At 40.1% G+C, this 22,812-nt stretch overlaps 1 protein-coding gene across 4 annotated transcripts; it reads right to left on the bottom strand.

The window, feature by feature from the left end:
* Positions 1 to 1,869: 1,869 nt before the first annotated feature.
* On the bottom strand, positions 1,870 to 22,138 carry sytl2b (synaptotagmin-like 2b). 4 transcript variants are annotated; one of them, XM_034197941.1, is made up of 21 exons: positions 21,986 to 22,122; positions 15,722 to 15,753; positions 15,476 to 15,640; positions 13,989 to 14,146; positions 13,380 to 13,491; positions 12,279 to 12,327; positions 11,728 to 11,830; positions 11,219 to 11,621; positions 10,920 to 11,131; positions 7,558 to 9,888; positions 6,335 to 6,448; positions 6,197 to 6,247; positions 6,010 to 6,104; positions 5,799 to 5,915; positions 4,749 to 4,912; positions 4,439 to 4,541; positions 4,153 to 4,314; positions 3,930 to 4,014; positions 3,711 to 3,813; positions 3,005 to 3,210; positions 1,870 to 2,153 (listed from the first exon to the last, which is right to left on the bottom strand). In XM_034197941.1, the coding sequence occupies exons 3-21, from the start codon at positions 15,574 to 15,576 to the stop codon at positions 2,005 to 2,007; spliced, it is 4,818 nt and encodes a 1,605-aa protein (XP_034053832.1). In that variant the 5' UTR covers positions 15,577 to 15,640; positions 15,722 to 15,753; positions 21,986 to 22,122; the 3' UTR covers positions 1,870 to 2,004. The 4 variants fall into 4 exon arrangements, with proteins under 4 accessions (XP_034053832.1, XP_034053830.1, XP_034053831.1 ...); XM_034197939.1 differs by lacking the exon at positions 15,722 to 15,753 and having other exon boundaries at positions 21,986 to 22,138; XM_034197940.1 differs by lacking the exon at positions 15,722 to 15,753 and having other exon boundaries at positions 3,711 to 3,807; positions 21,986 to 22,138.
* Between the last annotated feature and the right edge of the window lie 674 nt (positions 22,139 to 22,812).

The following is a 22,812-nucleotide window of genomic DNA, read 5'->3' as shown; positions in this document are numbered from 1 at the left end:
AATGTTTGGAAATGCATGTGTCTATAATAGGAAGATGAATCCACAAGGATATCCATCCAGGACTCATGATCCAGGACCACAGCAACAGGCACAGCCACGACTCAAGATCCAGGGCTTGCGATCCAGGACTCAGGACCACAGCAACAGGATCAGCCACGACTCAGGATCCCGCTGTAGATAGACACCAAAAAGAAAATTTGGTGCAGACAGAGAGAAGGAAGAAGTAAGGTGTCCCCCGACAAACTAAGCCTATGGCAGCAAAACTAGGGCCTGAATCTAATCAGCCCTAACTATAAGCTTTATCAAAAAGGAAGGTCTTAAGCACACTCTTAAAAACGGATAGGCTGTCTGCTGCCCGAACACAAACTGGAAGCTGATTCCACAAATGTGGAGCTTGATAAGAAAAGGCTCTGGCTCCCATTGTACTTTTAGAGACTCTAGGAACAACCAACAACCCTGCATTCTTGGAACGCAATGCCCTAGTAGGACAGTAGGGTATAATGAGTTATTTACGGTAAGATGGCGCCTGCCCATTAAGGGCTTTGTAGGCGAGAAGAAGAATTTTAAATTCTATCCTGTATAGGGAGCCAGTGTAGGAGTAATGTGGTCCCTTTTCCTAACTCTGGTTAGTACACAAGCTGCAGCATTTTGAATCAGCTGAAGCGACTTGACTGACTTCTTGGTACACCCTGATAATAAGGAGTTACAATAATCCAGCCTTGAAGTAACAAATGCATGGACTAGTTTCTCTGCATCGTTTTGAGGCAAGATATGCCGGATTTTTGCAATGTTACGTAGATGGAAGTAGGCGGTCCTTGAAGTTGATTTTATATGGGCATTAAAAGATAAATCCTGATCAAATATAACACCAAGATTCCTTACAGTCTCACTGGAGGCCAAATTAATGCCATCCATAGTTAGTATATCTTTAGATAGTATGTTTCGTAGATTATTTGGGCCAAGTACAATAACTTCAGTTTTGGTCGTGTTTAACATCAAAAAGTTTAAGGTCATCCACGTTTTTAAGTCCTTGAGGCAGTCTTGAATTTTATTTAGATTAATTTCATCAGGCTTGATTGATAAATATAGTTGAGTATCATCTGCATAACAATGAACATTTACAGAATGATTCCTTATACAATGGTCACTTAGATTTAGCTGAAGTGGATGAGAATAAGGCAGTAAGTAGCAGTCATGGTGGCAACCTTTTGCAACAGCTTGTGTAACTTCGTGTGTATTTTGGGGTTTTTGTTGTATCAAATTGCCCTTTTATATAGCAACAGTTCATCACATCACAAATGCTGTTACATTAGATTCATAACAATAGTGACAAAATAAAAGTACGTTTGAGAGCAAGGTTTTGATAAGATACAGCGCTTACAATTACAAAAATATTTAAATGTACATTGTTTATCGTTACCACTGTGCCAGCCTATTTTCATTCATATTAGCCTTACAAAACGCCTGCTAAATATATGAGATATTAAAGGAGTAAACAGGTGAGTTGCACTTTGGAAGCAACTAACAAAAAAGTGGAGCTTAGAAATACTGTGTTATATTATATGAATCTGGATCTATGGGTAAAAGAAGTCTATCAATCGGTGTTATGCCAGACTTTTTAATGGTCTGTTTTTAAATGTATTTATTTGGGTTTATTATTTTGTCCGGTGACACCCTTTAAAAGGCAAAGCCAACACATTGTCCAGCAGGTGTCTTACATTTCTCCTTTTGTTCCCAAGCAGAAGCTCACAGTTTTGCCAGTGTCTGTTTTCATACACAACATACTCTCCTGAGAGTTTGTTACCACCGTTTCAATTTCTATTATTTCCTAGAGTACCTGTAGAGGTTAAAAAAAAACACAGTAGACAATTGTACCACACATTGTCTTCACTTTATTTTCAGCTTTTCTGGGCAGAATATAAATCTTTAAAACAGTTAACTTATTGCATTTATACTGCTCAAAAATATAATGTCTTTGCAATATGGCGTTATATATATGTAGACCTATTTGAAACCAGTTTTTGCAGAGTTCAGTACCCTTAATGGGAGAATATCCTCCACCCATTCATTTGGGGTGACCATCATGCGCTCCCACAGGGCGGCCTCAAAGGGAGTGGAGTCCATCCAGTCCACCAGGGCGCTATAACTTCTGCCTGCAGGGAGACAGAGACATATAAAGTCTTAAAAGGACAAGCATTACACTTCTCATATAGCTTCATGTAAGTAAGTGTTTGAGGCCCAAAGAGTTAACATTTTCAAATGTTTCACAAATAAAGGTGAATAAAGAAAAAATACATATTTCTTTGTATCATCATTTTGTATTTTACTTATTTTCTCCCTCACAAATCATCTCAACCCCCTCAGATTTATTTTTATAATGTTATATATAATTCTATATATCACTGATATTGTAGTGCCTAATGTTATTTCTACTTTAGATACTTTGACTACATTTTGTTGAGAATAATTCTGATCGCATGACTTGGACTATAACAGAATATGTTTACTCTGTTTTATTGATATATGAATTGAGTTTTGAGTATTTCCTGACATTTTGCTGGCCAACCAGTAATTCAAGAATGTAATGGCTGGACAAATCACAATGGAAAATGTGCAGGTTATAAACCTAAATTCATGTGACTGTGGGATTAATATTGTGCCGAGACATTTAGACATCTGCCAGGCAATAGTCCTGTTAGTTGAAATCAGAGTGAATATAAGTATTGATTAATAAATAATTGAACAAATTGGTGGATTGGTGATTACTTCTGATACCTCACAATGCGACCCCAGTTTTTACATATAAATGACAACAATTTGACATCTAACTGAAACATGCACTTTACCACACTGTGCTGCGAACTGTATTTGATCAATACGTTTTTTAAGGAAATGTCTTAGACTTTTAACCTTTCTATGCTCCAGCTGATGATGAATACCTTAGCATTAGTCAAAATTCTTATCAGTTTGTGTTTTTAGAAAAAACATGACCCTCTACCAGTACCTGTTCCAGCTCCAATCCTCAGCCCCCCCAGCAGGTTGCTGGCTAGTCTGTCCCTGTCCCACACAGTGAGCTCCACGCAGGCCTCTGATAGGTCAGCCTGTCTGATGCCGTCGTACACCATGGTGTGGTTAAACGCTGGGTCTACTGTCCTCCGCAGCACGCGCGTCTTCTGGCGACTCTTCCTGCTTGTGTCCGGCAGAACGAAGCTTGAGATGAGGGGGAAAAGGGACATTTGTTGAGTGATTGATTTGAACTGGAACACCACTCTCATGTTAATCCATTTAATATGAGGCTAAGGTTTTAGCTAGGAAAAGGTTAGTTTAGCTTAGCATGATACTACACACATGGGTCTATGGTTGGTTGAATAAAATCCACTTCCACGCACCTTTAATGCGCAGTAATTAACCATAATACGTCACAAAATGTATGTGATAATTAAAATTAGCTGTTTCACACAAAGTTAAATCTCCAGGAAATGACTGTGGTTGACAAGAAGTAGGCCAGAAGATTTTCCCCTGATAAACCATAGAGTGTTTTTACACTTCTGTTTTTATTATAATCACAATGTTAAATTATGCTGATTGTCTGCTGGCTATACATTTATTTTTTATATAAAAGAAGTTGACAACATTCTCATCTAATTCTCAAAAGAGAGTATTTCCCTAAATGCCGGGGTATTTCTCTAAAATGGATATTTCATTCTTACCATTTAACATATGGGTCGATGGTTGCCCTGATTAGAGGCAGGTTTTTGCATTCTTTCACCCAAATGTGAATCTCTCCAGTGCTTGGACCCTCCTTCACTAATCCTTCAAATAAGAAATTCAAATAAATAAACAATATGAACCTTGTCTTTAGAATGGGTGAGATTTTGGATAACAAAAGATAACGACTAATTTAAAAAGCAGATTAAGACTGTGTTGACCTTCACTGTGGGTGATCTCTGGCAGGAAGCGGAGGGCTAGCCTAATTTCTCCTCGACCATGTGATGGCGCTAGAGTGGGTAGAGTCTGAAAAGTTTGAGTATAAATTACAAAAACAATACTTCCTAAATCCATCTTGTAGTGCCACTGCCAACATTCCTTTGGGCACAGGTAATACAATACAATACAGCTGCATATAAAGTAAGCCTGTGGTTTTCTTCTTACCCTTGCTTTCAGTGCTAAGTAGTTCATCTGGGTGTGGTCAAAGTCCCATTTGGAGAGGTCGACGTCTACCTCGCCCAGGAAACTGTTCCTGCCAAATGTGTCGTGATGCCAAATAGAGAGAATGAGCGTCTGGGTTCTCAGGTACTCCATGCGAACACGATACTGTGGGGCCAAATAAAAGGGAGATTCTTTTGTTTGTTAATTATCATGCAGGTTTAAGCATTACAGAGTGGAATAGTGTATGTGCTTGCTTAGTTCTACTCGAAATATATTTGTGGATTTTTACTCTTAGGATTTCGTTGAAAGTAGGACTCAGTGTTTTCTTTTTAACAGATGTTTTCCTCTTTCCAAGATTAGCTTTGTCAGGGACCAGGTAGCTTTTGACATACCTTAAAAAGAACAAAAAAGATACACCTTCAGTATAATGTTTATTTGCTTTGTCAGTCGAGGTACTTTTCTGTTTTAAAAGTACTGAAAGGGCACATTTATAATAATAAAGGAGTATACTTTCTGACTTGCATGCACAAATGAATAACCTTAAATGAATTACACAGTATAGCAATGTGATTCTAGCATTTGTCAGGTACAGTACGCACGGATCTGAGCGGCCCCTCTTTGGGTCGACTGCAGCCAGGTCTTGGCACTGAGCCACAAAGATGTGAAACTCTCTGAGCTTCTGGATGTAGTTGATGGAGAACTGGATGTTTCCCTGAACCTCCACAAAGTCCCCGCTGTACATGGTCATCACGCTGCCGCTCAGCTAGGAGCACAGACAAACAAGTAGGCCACATTTTATATCATAAATCATATCAGTTAGGTAATTGTTTTATTGGATAACTTGTTGTTTTGGTTTTCTTTAAATCAAATCTAGAGGTCTGGACCAAGCTAATTAGTCACATTTAAGGGGAACTCCACCCATCATGCATTTCAAATATGTTTCCAGGCGTTTTCAGGTTTCATAAGGAGAACTACTGCATACAAAGGAAAAACATTGTATAAAGCCGGCTTCAAATTGTATATATTGCCTCAAATTATGTCACTTGTTGGTTGGGTCTAAATAATAAACATTTTAAAATTAAAAACAAACTGGGGATGTATAGTTAAAAATGGTATCTTCACAGACCTCTCCAGCCCTCATTGCTGTTTGAGACTAGCAGCTTTTGGCTACATTAGCAGTTACTACCAGCGTAACGCAACTGAATCTTTGACCAAGCTCCGCTTACAAAGTGCATGAATTTGGACATACTACCTCATGATAACAATGTGGCTTTAATATTGACCATATTACTTTTTTATGATGTAAGACTATCTCTGATTCTGCATTAATTGTTATCCTTTCTTTTCAAACTATCTTCTCAACATTGCGATGCTAAATCGATGGAGTTCTTATTGTTGGTGTATTTGAAGATTTGGTCCCTACCATCAGTCTGATGTTGATAGGTAGCCCATTGTTTAGATTTAAAAACTGCAGCCTTCATGCGTCTTGTTGATTGAGACAGTGATCCAACTCCTAGCAAAATAATTATTGTTTAATGTCTATCACAACTTAAGTGTAAAGGCAAATGAGCATCGCAGTTTAAGAAAGCAGTGTCCGAGAGTTAATTAAGCAACAAGTAAGCAATGCATGCTGCTGTGTTTGAACATACAGAGGACAGAGACGCCATGCCAGAGGAGCCAGTGAGGTTATTCAAGGAGCTGCCCTTCATTAGTCTCTCTGGGTGGTCACTGTCCTCGCAGGTGGAGTCAGTGTCTCTGCCAGTGTCCTGAAACACAAAGAGCAGGCAAAGAAAGCTCTGTGCACAGGGATGCAGAGCAGGCTTTGACCTACAGGTCTAAAAGATGCAGGGGTCGTTTTACCTCCTTCTGCAGGAACGAAGGAACCGATTTGCTCATGTTCTTCAGGTGCTCCGGATCCAAAAATAAGGACGAGGTGGGCGACGGGATGGATGAAACTAAACAGAGGTGGATTGGGAAGCAGAAGCTAAGATCTTGACTCATTTGCTTGCAAACATCCATAATAATGAAAAGCATCATGCTTTTTTACCATTACTAATGCGTCTCATGTCAGCAATTGGGTCGTGCCTTCTTTCTTGCCCTGTGAAAACAATCAAAAGATAACACGGTCTCTATAAATGATCTGTGCTTATGGACAGCCTGACTCAGGAGTTAAGGTTATGCTCACGTGGGGATAAGGATGCTGTGATGTCCTCCATACTTTTAGCCAGAGTTTTAGGCCGTGCCTCTGCTCGCCTCAACGCTTTTGTTACAAAGTTTTGGGTTTCAAGAACATTCTTACCTACGGAGGAAAAGCAACAGGTTAGAAAACAGGGCGTGTTTTCATGCTCCTATTGGTCTATGCAAATATTTAAGACAGCAGTTTACATTGAAATTGGACAGAGAACAAGAGTCCTAATCTTCATTAATCATTTGATTTATAAAACAATGACACAATTGTCAATCACAATATCCCAAGCACAATGTAGAGCCATTTCATAGCTTATTCTGCAAGGAGAAACTGAAAGATAATGCAGAGAGTGAATGATAGTGAATTATTTAATTCCTCTGGTTTTCATTCAGGATTTTGTCACTGACATTTGCTAAGATAAAGCGCTTTGAATAATAAGCGAACAATTCAGTGACCTTTGTAAATGTTAAGTATTTGTACAGCCCTTGCTTCAAATTTATTAAACCTACTGTTAAAGAAAGCTAACATGAAGCTGCTTTAAAAGGTTTGTATAACTGTGTGGTGTCAGTGAAGTAAGAGCAAAGTATCGCCAAGCCCAAAAACTAAACATAGGCAGCTGAAGGCAGGTACATACAGGGTTTAAAGAGATTTGCTTCTACAAATACAGATAACCCAATGCGGATATGATATCAAGGATACTGCTGGATACAACCCAGAGATAATAATCAACCATGAGTTTGCAAACAGACAGCAGGAGTTGGACTCCTTTAATACAGCTTTATTTATTTGTATTTTATTAAACTGAAAAAATGAAATCCTATTTATTGCAAGGAATTTATGATATATATATTTTTTTCAATATATTTTAAAGTGTTTTCTTGAATTCTTATGCATATTTCAAATTCACGACCCCCTCTGTCCTTAGACTCGTGCATCGGACAAGAAAAACGTATAGAAAAAGATATCCAGTTTGATTTGCCAACAATCCTTCAGGTGCTGCTAAAAAACAATAAAATGGACGTTAGCAAGGACCACGCAACTTCTGACTGAAAGTTTAGATCATGCATTTGGTGTGAGGGATATAAGTGTGTAGGTGTTTCGATCTTTTACTATTTTAATCTATTAACTGAAAAGTTGCATTTCTGCTTTGACTCACATTAAAAAACAGCTTCATATATTCATAATATTGTTATTTTTTAAAGAGTGAAGTAAGTGCTCACGGTTTGAACTGTTCCTGGAGCTGGACCAGGTTTCTGACGTGCTGCTCACAGACGACTCCGGACCTGCTTCTGAACTGCTGTAGTTCGCCCACAGGGGGTGCTGAGTCGTCTTGCTGCCCCTCCTGCTGTGACGCTCCTCTGAGCTCGCTGGAGTGCTGGCCCTTACCGGCCCTACTAGGTCGAACTCATACCCAGACTTCTCTTCAGAGCCCTCACCCTTGACAGCTGGAGAGGTGTGGACGCTGCTCTTGTCTGTCATGCCCAGGTAATGCCGAAAGTCTCTGGGAACACAGGCCCGTGCACGTGGAATCTGAGTCTCAGTATCCTCGGATGATCTCCTTGATGAGGCGCCTTTGTCGGCATTCTGCCTCTGTTTTCTGCTCTGGGAGTGGACGGAACTAACATCCATTTGAAGTTCTTTATCATCAGGAACACTCAGAGCGACCATGCTAATAGCACGACGCATGGAATTTCCACGACTGCTCGAATTGCTAAAACTGTCTTTTCTGCTCTTTGTAGGACGAGTCTCTTTTCCTGAACTGCTTGTGGATTTCGTGGAGTCTTTTGAATTCCTTCTGGAGTCAGCTGTCGTAGAATTAGCCAAGTTGTTTGTGCCATCATTTGCTGCTTTTGATCCTGCCTGTCTATCATGGGGTGACTTTGATCTATTCTGAAGAGATGATTTCATGGCGGGTGGTCTTGTTTTCTCAAAAGCAGCGTCACTACACTTTAACTCCTGAGATGAAAGCTGGGCACTTATTGGCTCTTTCCTTTTAGAGCTTTTGGCTTTCTCGATGGGAAATGATACCTTGGTGTCTGATGAGGACTCACACCAGAACTCACGCAGAGTGTGAAATTGTGATCGGCTCGCTCCTAGGCTAGGGGACAACTTGTCTATTCTCTGATTCGAAGACTCTTCCTCATTGCTGTCTGAATCCTTTCCAATTGAAGTCAGATCATACTCCGACTTGGTATATCTTTTATTCAGTTTTGCTTGACTTGCACCGCGAAGGACCTTACCATCCCCAAGAGCTTTAGGTTTGCCAGTATAAAATGGAGGCTTGTTTCTCTCCTGCTCCCAGAAAGATTTCAGCTGTTTTATCTTCTCTGCAGTACTTTCTTGATGTGGTAAACCTTTTCGGTTTGAGCGAGGACTTCTATCTTTATTAGCATCCTCCTTTCGTTTAGGAGGCCCGCTTTTATCCTCACTCTCTGTTCTTTCACTTGAACCTCTACGCATTTGTATTTTAAGGGTGGTTTGAATTTCATCTAGCTTGTAGTCCATACATGGGCTGTTTCTAGACATAAAGAGTTTCTCAGAGTCCGGATTTGTATCCAATTGAGAAACAGGAATAGTCTCCGACAGTTCCTCTTGCAGTAGGGTTTCTCTAGACTGTAAAATATTGTTTGGTTTTGCACTGGACTGGATGTTTGTCCTTGGCTGTTGAATGAGTTTGGTTACACATAAAATCTCTGGGTCTGAACCTCTTCTGTCAGCTTCTTGGAGGTTGGCTGTAAACTTTACATAATCAGAGTTGTCATTGTTGTGTCTTTGTGTTGAAGCATTCATCACTGGATTTTCTACATCCTGTTTTGTATTCGAGTTAACATTGTCTCCAGTCTCTTTCTGTCTTTCCTCCCCATGTTTCAAAGCAGAGTTATCATAAATCCCCTTCCCGTTATATATAACAGGCACAGACGGCATATCAGGTGCTCTGTAGGGTTCGTTCACTTTCTCCTCGTCTTTCTCTGCTGAGAGGTGAACAGGTTTTTGTCCTTTGTCGTGGGGCTTAATAGATTTGCTGATAATTATTTTGGGACCTGCGTTGCTTTTCTCCCAGAATGACTTCAGATGAGAGACTTGCAGCACTTGGCTTTCATCGTTATCTGTACCTTCCTGACCCTGCATTTTTTCTCTGGTATCCTTCTTCACCTCCTCTCGTATTTTGGTAACTTCCTTCTTACCTATTCTGTCTGTTGCTCTTAACTCTTCGGGCTCATTGGACTGTCTTTGTAATTGAGTTTCTACAGTTTCATTATTTGTATTACTTATAATATCCCCGGTATCTTTTCGTAATGAGTCTTTACCCCTAAACTTGCTGATTCCTACATGTTCGGCCTTTGGACTATCTTCTGTCTTTAACCAATCGAGACTATCTGTGCTGCGGCTGAACCAGTCCAGTACCTTCGCGATGGAGTCCCCCTCATCACCAGTGGGACTGCTGGTCTGAGTGGACAATTGAAACGCATTTTTCTGATTTGATTTATTTTGCGTTGTCTCAGCAGACTTATCAATGAAGTTGAGATCGTAAGACACAGGAGGGTCTGCATCTGAAAAAGACCATTTGAAAACAGAATAAGATACTAGTTGTATTATAATGAGAAAGCTAGTACTGTCAGAGCTTCTGTTATTGGCTTTGCGGCTATTTGCGCCTCCACCCTGCCTTAAATGACACAATCAGACTCCTTTGTTTACTTCTGTGACATGTTTACATTATAATCAACATTCAAACTTCTATTGGCTAGCGCTCCAACACATTGTACGTGATAGGCTGGGGGGGGGGTACATTTCCGAAGGGTTTACCAAAACCGGCCAGCAGACCAATCAGAGCAGACTGAGCTCTGGTACCAGACACATGGTGATAAGAGGTGCTGCAGCACAGGCAGTATGATAAAAATAACCTTTTTGAACATTAAAAATAACAAAAAATACAATAAACTTGAAAATCAGCATCAAAGGGCCCCTTTAAGTGATAACTCCATCCACTCCCTATATTATTTATAACTTTCATATTACTGGTGTTTCCCACCTGTGAAGATGACATTTGTATTTGTTTTTATGATTATATTTGTCTGTGTTGCTCCAGCTGCACCCTGTGGTGTTTTCATCAGCTTCTATGGTGATAGAGAGGGGGTGATGTGCAACAAAGCCCCCTGATGTTGCTTTTTTGTCATTTTTGGGGGTATGCACTGAAGTAACAGAGAGGAGCAGATATTGCTGCTTTATCTATAGTAGAGAAAACATAAGCAGGTACTATTAAGCTGTACATAAAAGTCTGAAATGTGTTTTTTTATCGTTTCTTTTCTGACTTATGTCCGTTTTTGCTTTTTCTTATGAAATACAGTATGGCAAAGAACGTTGTCCTTTTTAGACCTCCTGAATCCTGAAGAATAAAAACAACCAGAAACATTTGCTCTGAAATGTCACGTCAAACTGCTCACTACTCTTTTCCCAATTCCTGGCTGTTGCTTCATTTTATCGGTCTAAAGTTTAGGAATACAACTCTCAGTTAACATTGGATGACCAGTGCAAACGGACTTTTATCACAGTAAGCCGAGGTATTTCTTGTCACTGAACTCACCCACAGTGCTTTGAGGCAGAGTCAGCTCTCCCTGCCTCATTGATGTTCCCACACTGCTGTTGTTTCCTATGGCTGAATCCTGAATGCTGCCGCTGTGCAGCTTGAAAGTGTTTAACCCTGCATGTTCTCTTTGTTTCCGATCATCTCGTTCATCACTTTTCTGTGGGATCTCTCGGTCAGTGGATGCATCACTCCTGGTGAATGTGGCTGGTCTGAAATGATAAAGGCTGTGAGTTGTAGTCATAGGATAATTTATTAATATTTTGGGTTCAGAGTTGTGTAAAGAATCGCCCACTGACCTGTCTCTAGTTATAGAAGGTGTGTATCTTTCTCTCTCCAGACTGGAGTTAGAGGAAACCTGAGATGGCTGCTGCAAGTTGTTACGTTTGGATGGCTGAGATACTTCATTAGAAACAACACTTTTCTGCAGTGCTTCATCCTGTCCCTTCACATAGGACTGGTTAGAGTTCTCACTGGACCCCCGTTGGAGGCTCAGTCTTGGGGCAGGTACAATCCCCGCTGACCCACCCTGAGTGTCTAGTGCCTGGCTGGTGCTTTCCGACTGACTGGAGCTACGTCTTGAGAGAAATGTCCTCTTCTTTGGCACTGGCCTGAAACCTCCAGAGGAGCCATCCGATGTGAGGGAGCCCCCTGAAGTCTGACTGGTCCCTGCTGCGTGGCTCTTCAGAGGAGATATGGGCTCTAAGGGAATAGCAGAAGTTTAGTTTAAAATACTGGGCTGAAATCTATTTGCAGTTCATATTGTGTGATGATTCTCAATTTCAAAAATGTTAGTTTCAATTCTAACCTGTCTCAGATGACTCCTGGTCCCGCCTGGTTGACCTGTCATCATTAGTTTCAGGTGGCTCAACAACTATCAGGGAAGCACGGTTGAAAGGGTTGTGCCTCGGCTTGAAGGAAAAGGACTATAATTACTTTTGGCATTGCAATAGCTGCATCAAAATATGACCGCAAATTTCCCAGAGCAAAGGAAATATTCAGTTAAAGGTGAGGTACGTAATTTTGGAGAAACCAGCTCGAATGCGCTTGAATTTGAAAATGCACAGCCGTAAAACATCTGCCACTTCCTTACAGAGCCCCTCCTCCAACACACACGAACGCACACATGACCAATGAGGGCACGAGATACGTTTGTGCACAGACGCTACGGCTTCCACAGATGAATTTTTTTAATGTATTTATTGTCAAAACATTTAATATATGCATTGCTATCGGGATGTTAAGAGCATTCCATTGAATACAGTATAACAAAAAGTGTTTCTGAAATAAATGACATATCCCACCTTTAAGGCTGAATGAAGGAGTAAAGCTGAGCTGTTTTGTAACACATATGCCTACCATTCTTGGAGATCGGACTGTTGAATTTAGAAGTTCTTTTTCTGCATTGCTGTGGAAAAAAACTTTTAAATGTTAAATTAGCAAAGATGAATTTAAAGTAAAAACAAGCCCTACATGACATCAGGTGAAATAATAACATAATGTGCCTGCTGCAAAACATCTAGGCAGCGATGCTTTTCTTTCTCTAAAGTACACTGCAGTGTGCATGACTGGGGCTTACTGACTCGTAAAAGAACACACTGGTATCAAAGAGAAAGATGTCTACCCAACCAAAAGATCCAAAGAAAGTAGGAAAGCACACAATAATATCCAGCAGTCTGTGGCTGAATAAGAGGAATCATCTTTCAGAAAAGGACATCTCTAACTCATGTATTGATTGAATTTAAAATGCATGTGATGGAACTACACTGTCAAACCCTACAGTAGCATAACAGGCTGCAACACTAATTTAAGCAATTATATTCTACAGTCTACTGTGTGTTTAAGAAAGGTACAGAAGCTTGGCCAAATCAAATATTGACCCAACTTGTAAAATAAACATGTAGAATGTGACTAAGTGGTGGCAAAACTACATAAAAACACTGGTAGACAAAGTTAAAAAAGTATTTGTCATAATTCTCTGGTCTCTAAATAACAACCCCCCTCTATATATAATATATAAATAACAACATTATTATTTATAATTAGGTGTAAATTAATTCCAGAAAAAAAACACCACTCAAACGTTTACTCTCATTGAGAACCATTATTCTGAGAGCTCTACTGAGTTCAACACTTTGCTAAACTCTTGATCTGTCAATCCCTTAATATTAGTCAAACCACATCCTGCAGTGTTGTGAGCAGAAGCTGCTGCTGGGCAATAAAACAGATAGGTTCCCAGTGAGCACCACCTATGTTTACACAGACTGAGTCACAAGACGGCACACACACATAGAGGTACTGTTAATATTGATACAGTGAGAATCAGAGTAATAGCAGACAACTCAAACACTAGCACACCATTTCAATCCAACACTAGTTTGGTTGAATACAACACATTTTAAAAGAAAGGAGATGAAATATAAAATAATTGTGGATCTGAAAAAATAAAGTTGTGTGTACTTCCTCTCCTGCAACTGTAGTTCTTCCAAACATCTGGCAGGTTTTGGTGGAGCGACGATGTCTAAACCTCGACTGCTGGGTGTTTTGGATCTTTCAATCATGAGGGAGCCATCTGTTGCAGAGAATTAACGGGAGTTTATGAATTACAACACTGTGTGATTAAAATGTCAAGTTTTATGTTTTCATTGCTGCACTATTTTTATGTTTTTCCAGCCTCAGATGTAAAGTGTATATTTATATTTAATCTGTTTTCCTGCAGCTGGTTGTATCTCCCAAAGTATTTCTCTTATCTGACAGTTGGCAACAACGTCCTGAAGGACACGCTTTTGCTTCGATGAAAACCAATGATATAAAATCCAATATTTTCACATATTGTTTAATCTGATCTTCGTCTCTTCTGTAATATATAAAAAATCTACTGTGTAAGGTTATTTATTTTTTCCTTCCAGTAAGCCAGTAGACATCTGAAGGATCATGAAAGTACCTCTGAAGATGAAAACTGCTGCTCAATCAATGGTAAAAAGATATGCAAAGAATGCTGGGCCACAAATGGAGCTAAAGCATGTGCTTTATAACAAGCCCTTTGTCAACAGTGTAGCACGAACACACCTAAACCAGCTTTCCTCGGTTTCAAGGAGGCCAGGATGATCTCCGAGCCATGGATATTGTCCATGTGTCTGAGAGACTTGGCCTCGTAAAACCACTCTCCAGTCCGATACTTCAGCTGAGTGTTCGGCTGCGAGCCGTCCAGTAATTTCTCCATTTTACTGAAAGGGAAACACAAAAGAGACATGTACAAATGAATAAGTCAAGATGTCATCATTATCTGTCTCTTATTCCCATGTGACATATTTACAATGCTTACTTGAATGGTCCCGAGTCGTTTTAATTTAGTTTAAGTAGCACCAATCTCTAAATACGGTGTAGGCTTCGGGCAGAAAGAAAAGCGAGAAAGTGCTGGTTTGTCTCCACATCTTTACTCTTGCAAAATGTAATGTTTCAGTGGCTTTCTGAACTCGGCCTAATAAAACTAAATTCTAATTATTTAATAATGTTTTCATTACACCATGTATATTTGTTCTGCTCTACTACCTCCAATGTGTACTCCACCAGCTCTACATACCAGTTGCACATGATCGATCTAAAAGGATTACGGAAAACATTCTCATCAAGTTCAAATTGAATCAAAGAGAAATGAGCAACTCCTCTTTCCTCTTCACAGAGAAACAGTGGTCATGTGAGAAAAGGGTAGCACATTATTACAGGCTGTTGGCCTAATCCTTTTACTCAGACACAGCGAGCATTCAGTCAACCACTGATACAAAAAAGTCCACCTGCCAATTCCATTTAACTCAAAATGAAAAGCACATGGTGTCATTACATTCCCGACTCTTAATGAAATGAAACGCATCTTCTACAAGGTTTTTGTTTGTAGGTTATCCTCCATGACTGCATTTGTATTGGGAAAGAAGTTCCTCCTTTTGTTTTTGGACATTAGAGGAATATGAATGGGCCTTTTGTTTGCCTTAACAAGTCTTATATACACACTGAGAGTGATGTTTGTCTCTGTCTAAATGAAGAGTTTAACAGCGATTTTAGGTGATATTCAACATTTGTCTTTTAGGGACAGGAGACAGTATCATTATCTTCCCTGGTGAGGTGTACCTTATTGAGGCATTTAAGGGTTTCTATTCTTATCCGTCAGAGCAGCATGATCCTCTCATGTGTGGACATCATCTTGGCTGTAATCTAATTGGACATCTCACATTAAGGCTTCTCAGCGAGGGAGGCGACGTCTGTTCCGGCCAAGCTGTTATTATGTTATTCCATTATGGCCAGACAATTACTATTTTGAATGTCCCACCAAATACCTTTTCTCACAGGCAATGGACAGATTTAAGTGTACTTATTCAATCATTAAAATGTCATTAGCTGAATACCATGACATTAGCTGAAATGTCAGCCAAACATTTCTGCTCCTGTAAAGTATGCTGAATGCTGTTGACATTTGAAACTTCTACCCTTAAAAAAAAAGGGTCAAAGGACGTCAGATGCTGATTTATTTGAGCTAATGTATGCCTGATGCATGTTTCCACCTGATTCTCTGCTCCTCAGCCTTCTTCAGGTCTGTGTCCCTCCTCAGCACAGTCATTATCATCCCCTGCTCCTCCTCCGTCAGGTGGCTCAGGTCGATCATGGTTCCTCCTCCTCTATGTGTGTTTCTCAGCGGGCAAGTGTGAAGCAGCCAGCTGGGTCTGTTACTGTTGGACAGATTTACATTGTCACATCCTAGTAGTTTAAAATATATATATTTTACAACCTTGTCGATGATCGGTACGTACCTAAAATCGAATAGACAGTCTTTAACAGTTATCTAGTGAGTAGAAAAACCACAGCATGGCATTTTTAAAACAGCCATTAAACTACAGTGACTTATGTACAACAGACTGTTGACTCCCCTTAGCTCAACTTAAATCAAAGACTTTTGCAATACCTGAAGCTCTTCCCAGTTCCCCCAAATGAATTCAGTAACATCATGAAAGATAACTAAGTAGATTTTCTCAATAACAGTAACTTTGAGGTACTTTACTCGAGTATACCCATTTTATGACTTTATCCTACTTGTCTACATTCACAACAAATATTATTAATATTTTTGTCCCCTAAATTAATTATCAGCTATAGGTACTACTTTAAATACAAATATATGATGTGAGGGCTACAAGCCTCACACACGAACACACATCCTAAAGGTTATGCTTTTGTTTACAACAGACAGACACATTTATTTGAAACAGCTTTATTTTTGCTAGATTGAGTGCACGCAATCTTGTTTAAAGTTAATTGTGTTGTGTGTAATCCTATGTCAGTGTTTTACATCTCACCTTGCTCCTGGCAAAAGGCTGAGCTGATGGAAACCACCTGCCTTTATAAATGTGTCAGCTAATTGGACTATGCCATTCCTCTCAAACCCTGAGGGGTGTTTAAAGAGGCCACTCCATTTAAGCTACCCCTTTTTAGAGCCTCTTCCCCCTGCACGCAACAATGGACTGGCCAGTAGTGCTATACATTCCTGCAGTGTGGAGATGAGGGGGGGTTGTGAGTTGCTCTTGGGCAGAAGAGCACACAGGATGTCACCCGGTTTTGTGACGTTTTGTTTATGCGTTAAATGCGTTAAATGCGTTAAATGCTAGATTGTAGTGATGGTGAGATGAAGCTTTCCAGCCAATTGGTTCGCAAAAGGGTTCATCTCATGAGGCTTCATCATGGGCTTCATTTGAACACAAACCCCCTGTTGGTCAAAGTGTGTAAAACAGGCAGATTGGACATCTCAACAGTGTGCTCTATCTCATACCGAGTTCCCAATGAGTAAAGCCTTAGAATAACTCTAAACAACGAACATTAAATCATATCTTCATGTTAACAATATTGTTTTTATTCCAGTTGAATGATTGTGATTGAAAAGCCTAAGGAGGCTGGTAAACATTGCAAAGAGGGATTTGCATTCCTTCATAAACTTAACCATGTTGTAGCCTGAGAAAGGCTAAACAATATCAAATAATACATTTATTAACTACATTGTCTCATTTAGCTGTAGCTTTTATAAACAACAAAAAATACGTATTGTTCAGTCGTTGAACCAGGGACCCTGCGGTCGTGAGTCAACTGCTTTCCAGCTGAGCCACAGCACACACACTAAAGCTCCCTAAAAACACTGGAACATATGTATTCCTGTATTTATTTCTGTATTTATTCATGTTTTTATTCCTACATTTATTTATGCTTGTATCTATTTATACGTTATGACATGTTCCGACCTCTATATAGGTGAGGGTCTGAGCTCTCTTGATTCCATCATGTCACCGGGCCCGGGTACAGGAGGGGTAATATGGTTCTTATTATACATCCATTGGTATTATGAGCGTTGTGGTTCAACGGTTCAACCGATCTGAATCTCTTCGTGAAGCAGTCACGTGGTATCGACAGGCAGCGAGGCTTCGTTTGTCATCGGTGACGTCACTGGCACAAAACGATACAAGCCTCGGTACATGCTTCACAAAAGCTTCGGGGATTACTCGACACACGCTCCGAAGCCTCGGCGCAATACGTAACATCACTACTAGATTGTGTCTGTTTATATCTACACTTTTTTGTTTAAACCTAATTGATTTTATTACCCATCTTAAGACTGTACATATATTGGGCAAATACAATCCTTATTGTTGTACCTCAACCTGCATTCCTGATTGTTGCGTACCCTGGTCCTTCACATATGATCAACTTATAAGTTATAACATTCAAAGCATTTAGTTTATCTTGTGTCCCTTTAAAGGGGCCCAGTCCTCTTGTTTGGTACCACTGGACAAAACCATAACATAGTTAAATGAGCCCATCTCAATTTACCACAAAACTTTGTTTGTAGCCTTTATTTAACCAGGTGAAAGCCCCTTGAGATCAAAAGATCTCTTTTTCAAGGGTGACCTGCAAACTACAAATTATGCTTGACACAATAATGCATTAACGTTAAAAGTCGAATTATAATAATGATTATCTACATACTGGTACTTTTAATACTTAAAGTAGATTAATCCCAGTATAGGTTTGTACTTTACATAAGAAAATAATCTAAGTACTTCTTCCACCCCTGTTTCTACACCACAAAGTACTTAAAAAAACAGTTAAGCCAACATCTTGCAAGAAAACAGCGTCTGAGGGCTTCTTAACATTTAAAAACCTATCAATGTGTCATACCCACTTAACGCGAAGAAACTCAGCTACCCCCTTTTGACAATTGACAGAACCAGTTTTACCGAAACAAAACACAAGTCTCACAAGAAGCGTCTAAATGAGCACTTAGCGAAAGAATGCTAACACACTTAGCACAGAACTCTAGGTATAAATACCATTATTACATATCGAATCTGCACAAACAATATATTTGTTCTAGATTTTAGGGGTATAAGTATCATCACTGAGCGATCAGAACTCGCGACAGGGGAAGCAAACACAGACATCACGACACGGAGCAAAAACGCAGTAGGGCCTGGCTCATTTCGTGGCATCTGCATGCAGTGGCAAGTCCTTCCGGCATATGCCACAGAGGCTACTACTCTGTGGTAGCTGTGGCAAGTACTTCCGGCATATGCCACAGATGCCGCTACTCTGTGGTAGCTGTGGCACGTACTTCCGGCATATGCCACAGATGCCACAACTTGCCGAGGCATCTGCCGCTGCTCAACGGGAGTTGCCACAAGATGCCAGAGTAAGAGAACGTTTACGGTAGCTGCCACTCGCCTTCCGTGGCAAATGCTGCTATTTAAACCCGTATTTATCGTGTAAAATGTCGCTGTTTTGGCATGACTTTATCGAACTGATCTGTACACAGGACTGATGATCTGTGCACAGGGTTGGGTTGTAACTGAATACATGTAACGGCGTTACGTAATCAGAATACAAAAACCAAGTAGCCTAACTGTATTCAGCTCGCGTTACATTTGAAAAACAACTAATCCGAATACAGTTACTTTCGTAAACCTGAAGTGAATACATTTTGGAATACTTATTGGAATTATTGGTGGAAAAGTTTCCTCACAAATTGTATCCTAATATTCATTACCGGCAGAACTGTGTGCACAGCGCAGCAGCATGTCTGTGAGGCCCCGCCCCCGCACGCAGATGAGAGAGAGAGATCTCTTTTTAAATATATTGAAGGTTAGAAACGGAGATGATTCGATAAAACGTGCAAGATAACGTTTATGTAGCATTTCTTTATTGTCGAAATGATGACATTTCATAACTGGATCAAATCAAAGTGAATGGCCTGCTGCTGCTGAAGGCATGGGGCAAATATAAGTCCTTTGCCTAATTTATAAAGTAAACCTTAGCATCTCACTAGCAGTGGCAACTGCAATCAGTTACAGCTGCCCTAAGTCTGTAGCCAAGTCTAATAACACCAGTGTACACGTTGCTGTGTCAATACAGATATTTATTTGTTAATTATTTGTCTGGAAACTCCCCTCAAGAAGCGAAAATTGCCAAGGGCGTTGCAACCCTCACTCGCCAATATTTCATCATAAATATAGCACGTTTGTTTATTTTAGCAAACCATGCTCCAAGTAAAATTGAATAGAAATTATAATGTTTTAAAAAATAGAGATCGGACCATCAGTCCTGTGTACAGATCATCAGTCCTGTGTACAGATCAGTTCGATAAAGTCATGCCAAAACAGCGACATTTTACACGATAAATACGGGTTTAAATAGCAGCATTTGCCACGGAAGGCGAGTGGCAGCTACCGTAAACCTTCTCTTAACTCTGGCATATTGTGGCAACTCCCGTTGAGCAGCGGCAGATGCCTCAATCAATCAATAGGATACGGCTGTAATAGGCCTAAGGCCTTTTAGTCGCTCATAAATAAATGAGTAGATCACTGATTCTTTATTTACTATGGATGCTGGTAACAGTCACATAGTCCAAAGTGAAGGTGATGTTTGACCAGTAGTGGTCGAGGCGGGATTTGAGACAGTTAACTGTCTTGGATGTGACAACGCTTTCTGGCAGATCATTCCACAAGTCAACCACACGCAGGCTGAACAAGTTGCGGCGGATAGCCAGTCTTGAGTACTGTTTCTTCAACTTGAGGCAGTGTCCACGAGTCCTGGTGTCATAATCCCGTTGTAGTGGGCATGCTGTTTTGTAGATGTTGTGGAGATATTTGAAAACTTCGATCATATCTCCCCTCGCCCTTCTATAATACATACTCGGGATTTTAAGACGTTGCAGTCGTTCTTGATATGGTATGTCCTTTAGTTCTGGAACCAGCTTCGTTGCCCTTCTCTGTATTTTCTCTATGAGCTCAGCATCCTTTTTGTACATGGGGGACCAAGCGACATTCCCATACTCGAGGAGTGGCCGTACAAGAGAGATGTATAAACTACGTACTACGTCAGAGTCCAAATAAGTGTATGATCTGCGGATCATTGCTAGGAGGAAACCATTCGCTTTGTTACTTGCCCGACGGATATGGTCACTAAATGTCAGGGTATTGTCAACATTCACACCAAGGTCCTTTTCCTTCTGAGTCTCGGATAGGTTTATAGTGTTTGAATTATCACCCATATTATACTCATATTTTTGATTCAGAAAACCTAAGTGCATTACTTTGCACTTTGCTGCATTGAATTTGAGCTGCCAACACTCGGACCATCTTTGTATTTCTCTGAGATCTGACTGGAGTTTTTCTGCATCCTCTTTACACTTAATTTCCTTGAAGACTTTAGTATCATCTGCAAACATCTGGACCCTGGAGCTCACATTATCCGGTAGGTCGTTGATATAGAGGACAAACAGTGCAGGACCCAGGACACTACCTTGTGGAATTCCACTGAGAACTGGGCACCATCCAGATGGTTTCCCGTTAACAAAGACTCTCTGTCGCCTGTTTTTGCCTCGTCAAGTTGTGGCATCTGTGGCATATGCCGGAAGTACTTGCCACAGCTACCACAGAGTAGCGGCCTCTGTGGCATATGCCAGAAGGACTTGCCACTGCCTACAGATGCCACGAAATGCGCTTGCTGTCTCTCCAAAAACGGGACATTGTTTTACCTATGCTGTTGTTCTGATCAAAAGTTGTGTTCAATGGCATTAAAACGATAAAAACGCTGCTGAATATTAATCCATAGGTTAATCCAATGTGTATGTGTCACTGGAAAATGCACCCAAATGACCCCAGAATTGTTTGTTTTTCTCTAAATCTCTCTAAAAAGGTAAAACGTCGCTTATTTTGCATCAATCTTGATACAGGGTACTTATTATTTTGTTATAGTTTGGATTCCTAAAGCTTTTAGTCTACTAACCCATCATTCAAGGGTGGTTTTCACTATAAGTATTGTTTTGTTTTTGGACGGACACTATAATTTACATTTTTTGACTATGTTCAATCTGAATTTACTTTAAAATAAAACAAAAACATATTGATTCTGACTCTTCTACATCCAACTCACAGGTTTATCATTGCTTTGAGAAAAAAGATTATTAAGTTACCCCTTTTAGAAGTGAATATAGCCTATAGTAAATTGTTCTGGGAATGTCATTTTCGAGCCTGAGGCCTGAAAAACAGGCTCGGGGCTTGACTGGTTAAGTGTATTTTGTGAGCTCCTTTTGCATGTTTATTTAGGAAACTGGCTGTTTACACAACAGGTAAGAAGTCAAATGCCCAAAGTACCGACTTTGTGAGCATTTATATTTACACTAAAAACAACACATTTTTCATCACATAAGACCAAAAGAAAGTAAAATGATACATGTCTTTGTGCAGCTGCAGATTCTGAGATAAAAGTGAATAAGCTGTAGGACACTGCCGTTGTTTTTCTCTCGGTTAGGCAAACTTAATTTAATTTGATGCATTATGTTAACTTTGGCTTTGACTGTTTCAAATAAAAGTAGTTTGACTTGTTTTACACAGGTTCTAGCAATGGATATTTTCAGAAATAGTTCAATCATGCTACTGATTGCATCCTTTTGTTATCCACTTTTAGCAAACACCTATTTATGAATAAGTAATGATGCAAGTTGACTTTTATTGATGTCAGAGTGTGTCTCCTACCTTACAGGACGCATGCAGGCTGGTTACAAACGGCTACTGTAAATCCCATCCTGATGTGTCTGTCAGTTAACAAAAGCAAACAGGTGAAGAAGGTGTACCGGTGTTTGACTCCTCCACTGCTCTGATGCTGCTGGATGTGCTGCTGCTGTGAGCTGAGAGGGTGGAGTGAGTGTGTGTGTGTGTGTGTGTGTGTTTGATTATGTGGGAGGATCCGTCATGTGCAGCAAGGTACAAGCAGCCAGCAGAGCAGTTAAACTCTTTTTTTTCCTCTGAGGTGTCTTTTGTGCTGTAATGGCAGGTGAGGTCCAGTAGGTGTCCTCAGTTGATATCATCATTATGTTTGACAAAAGGGTGTGGACATCCTGAGGTATTTAAAAACGCAATCACATGTTCACAATACAAGTATGTTTGAAGGCCTGTGTTGGGAGTACACACGCTGCAGACATTATTCCAACCCTAACCTGATGTAACTCCATGACTTTTAGGAACACCTTTATGTTCAAACTACTGATTAGTGGCTGATCAGTCCAGAAAGAAGAGATAAACAAAAACATCTGGAAACCAGACCTTGACAGAAGCTGGGAAGTCTCTGAGGCTTTATAACTGCGGAAGATGAATAACATGAGTTATGGTTCTGGCTGATTGTGTCATTTGGTTAAAAACACGAGAACTTTATCAAAAATGTTTGGCTTATGACCTCAAAATGGTGTGATAAGTGCCTACCATGGCGTGTTTGATTTTTGTTATTGTTTTATATTGTTATTTCAAGTATCCTAAACTCTAGAGGCATTTTGTGAATAACATTTACTTAAATACTTACTAGTTGC

This window comes from Gymnodraco acuticeps, unplaced genomic scaffold (genome assembly GCF_902827175.1).
Source record: "Gymnodraco acuticeps unplaced genomic scaffold, fGymAcu1.1, whole genome shotgun sequence".
Taxonomy (NCBI): Eukaryota; Metazoa; Chordata; class Actinopteri; order Perciformes; family Bathydraconidae; genus Gymnodraco; species Gymnodraco acuticeps.
Note: the sequence above shows the minus strand (reverse complement) of the source record. Positions and strands in the feature narration are given on the sequence as shown.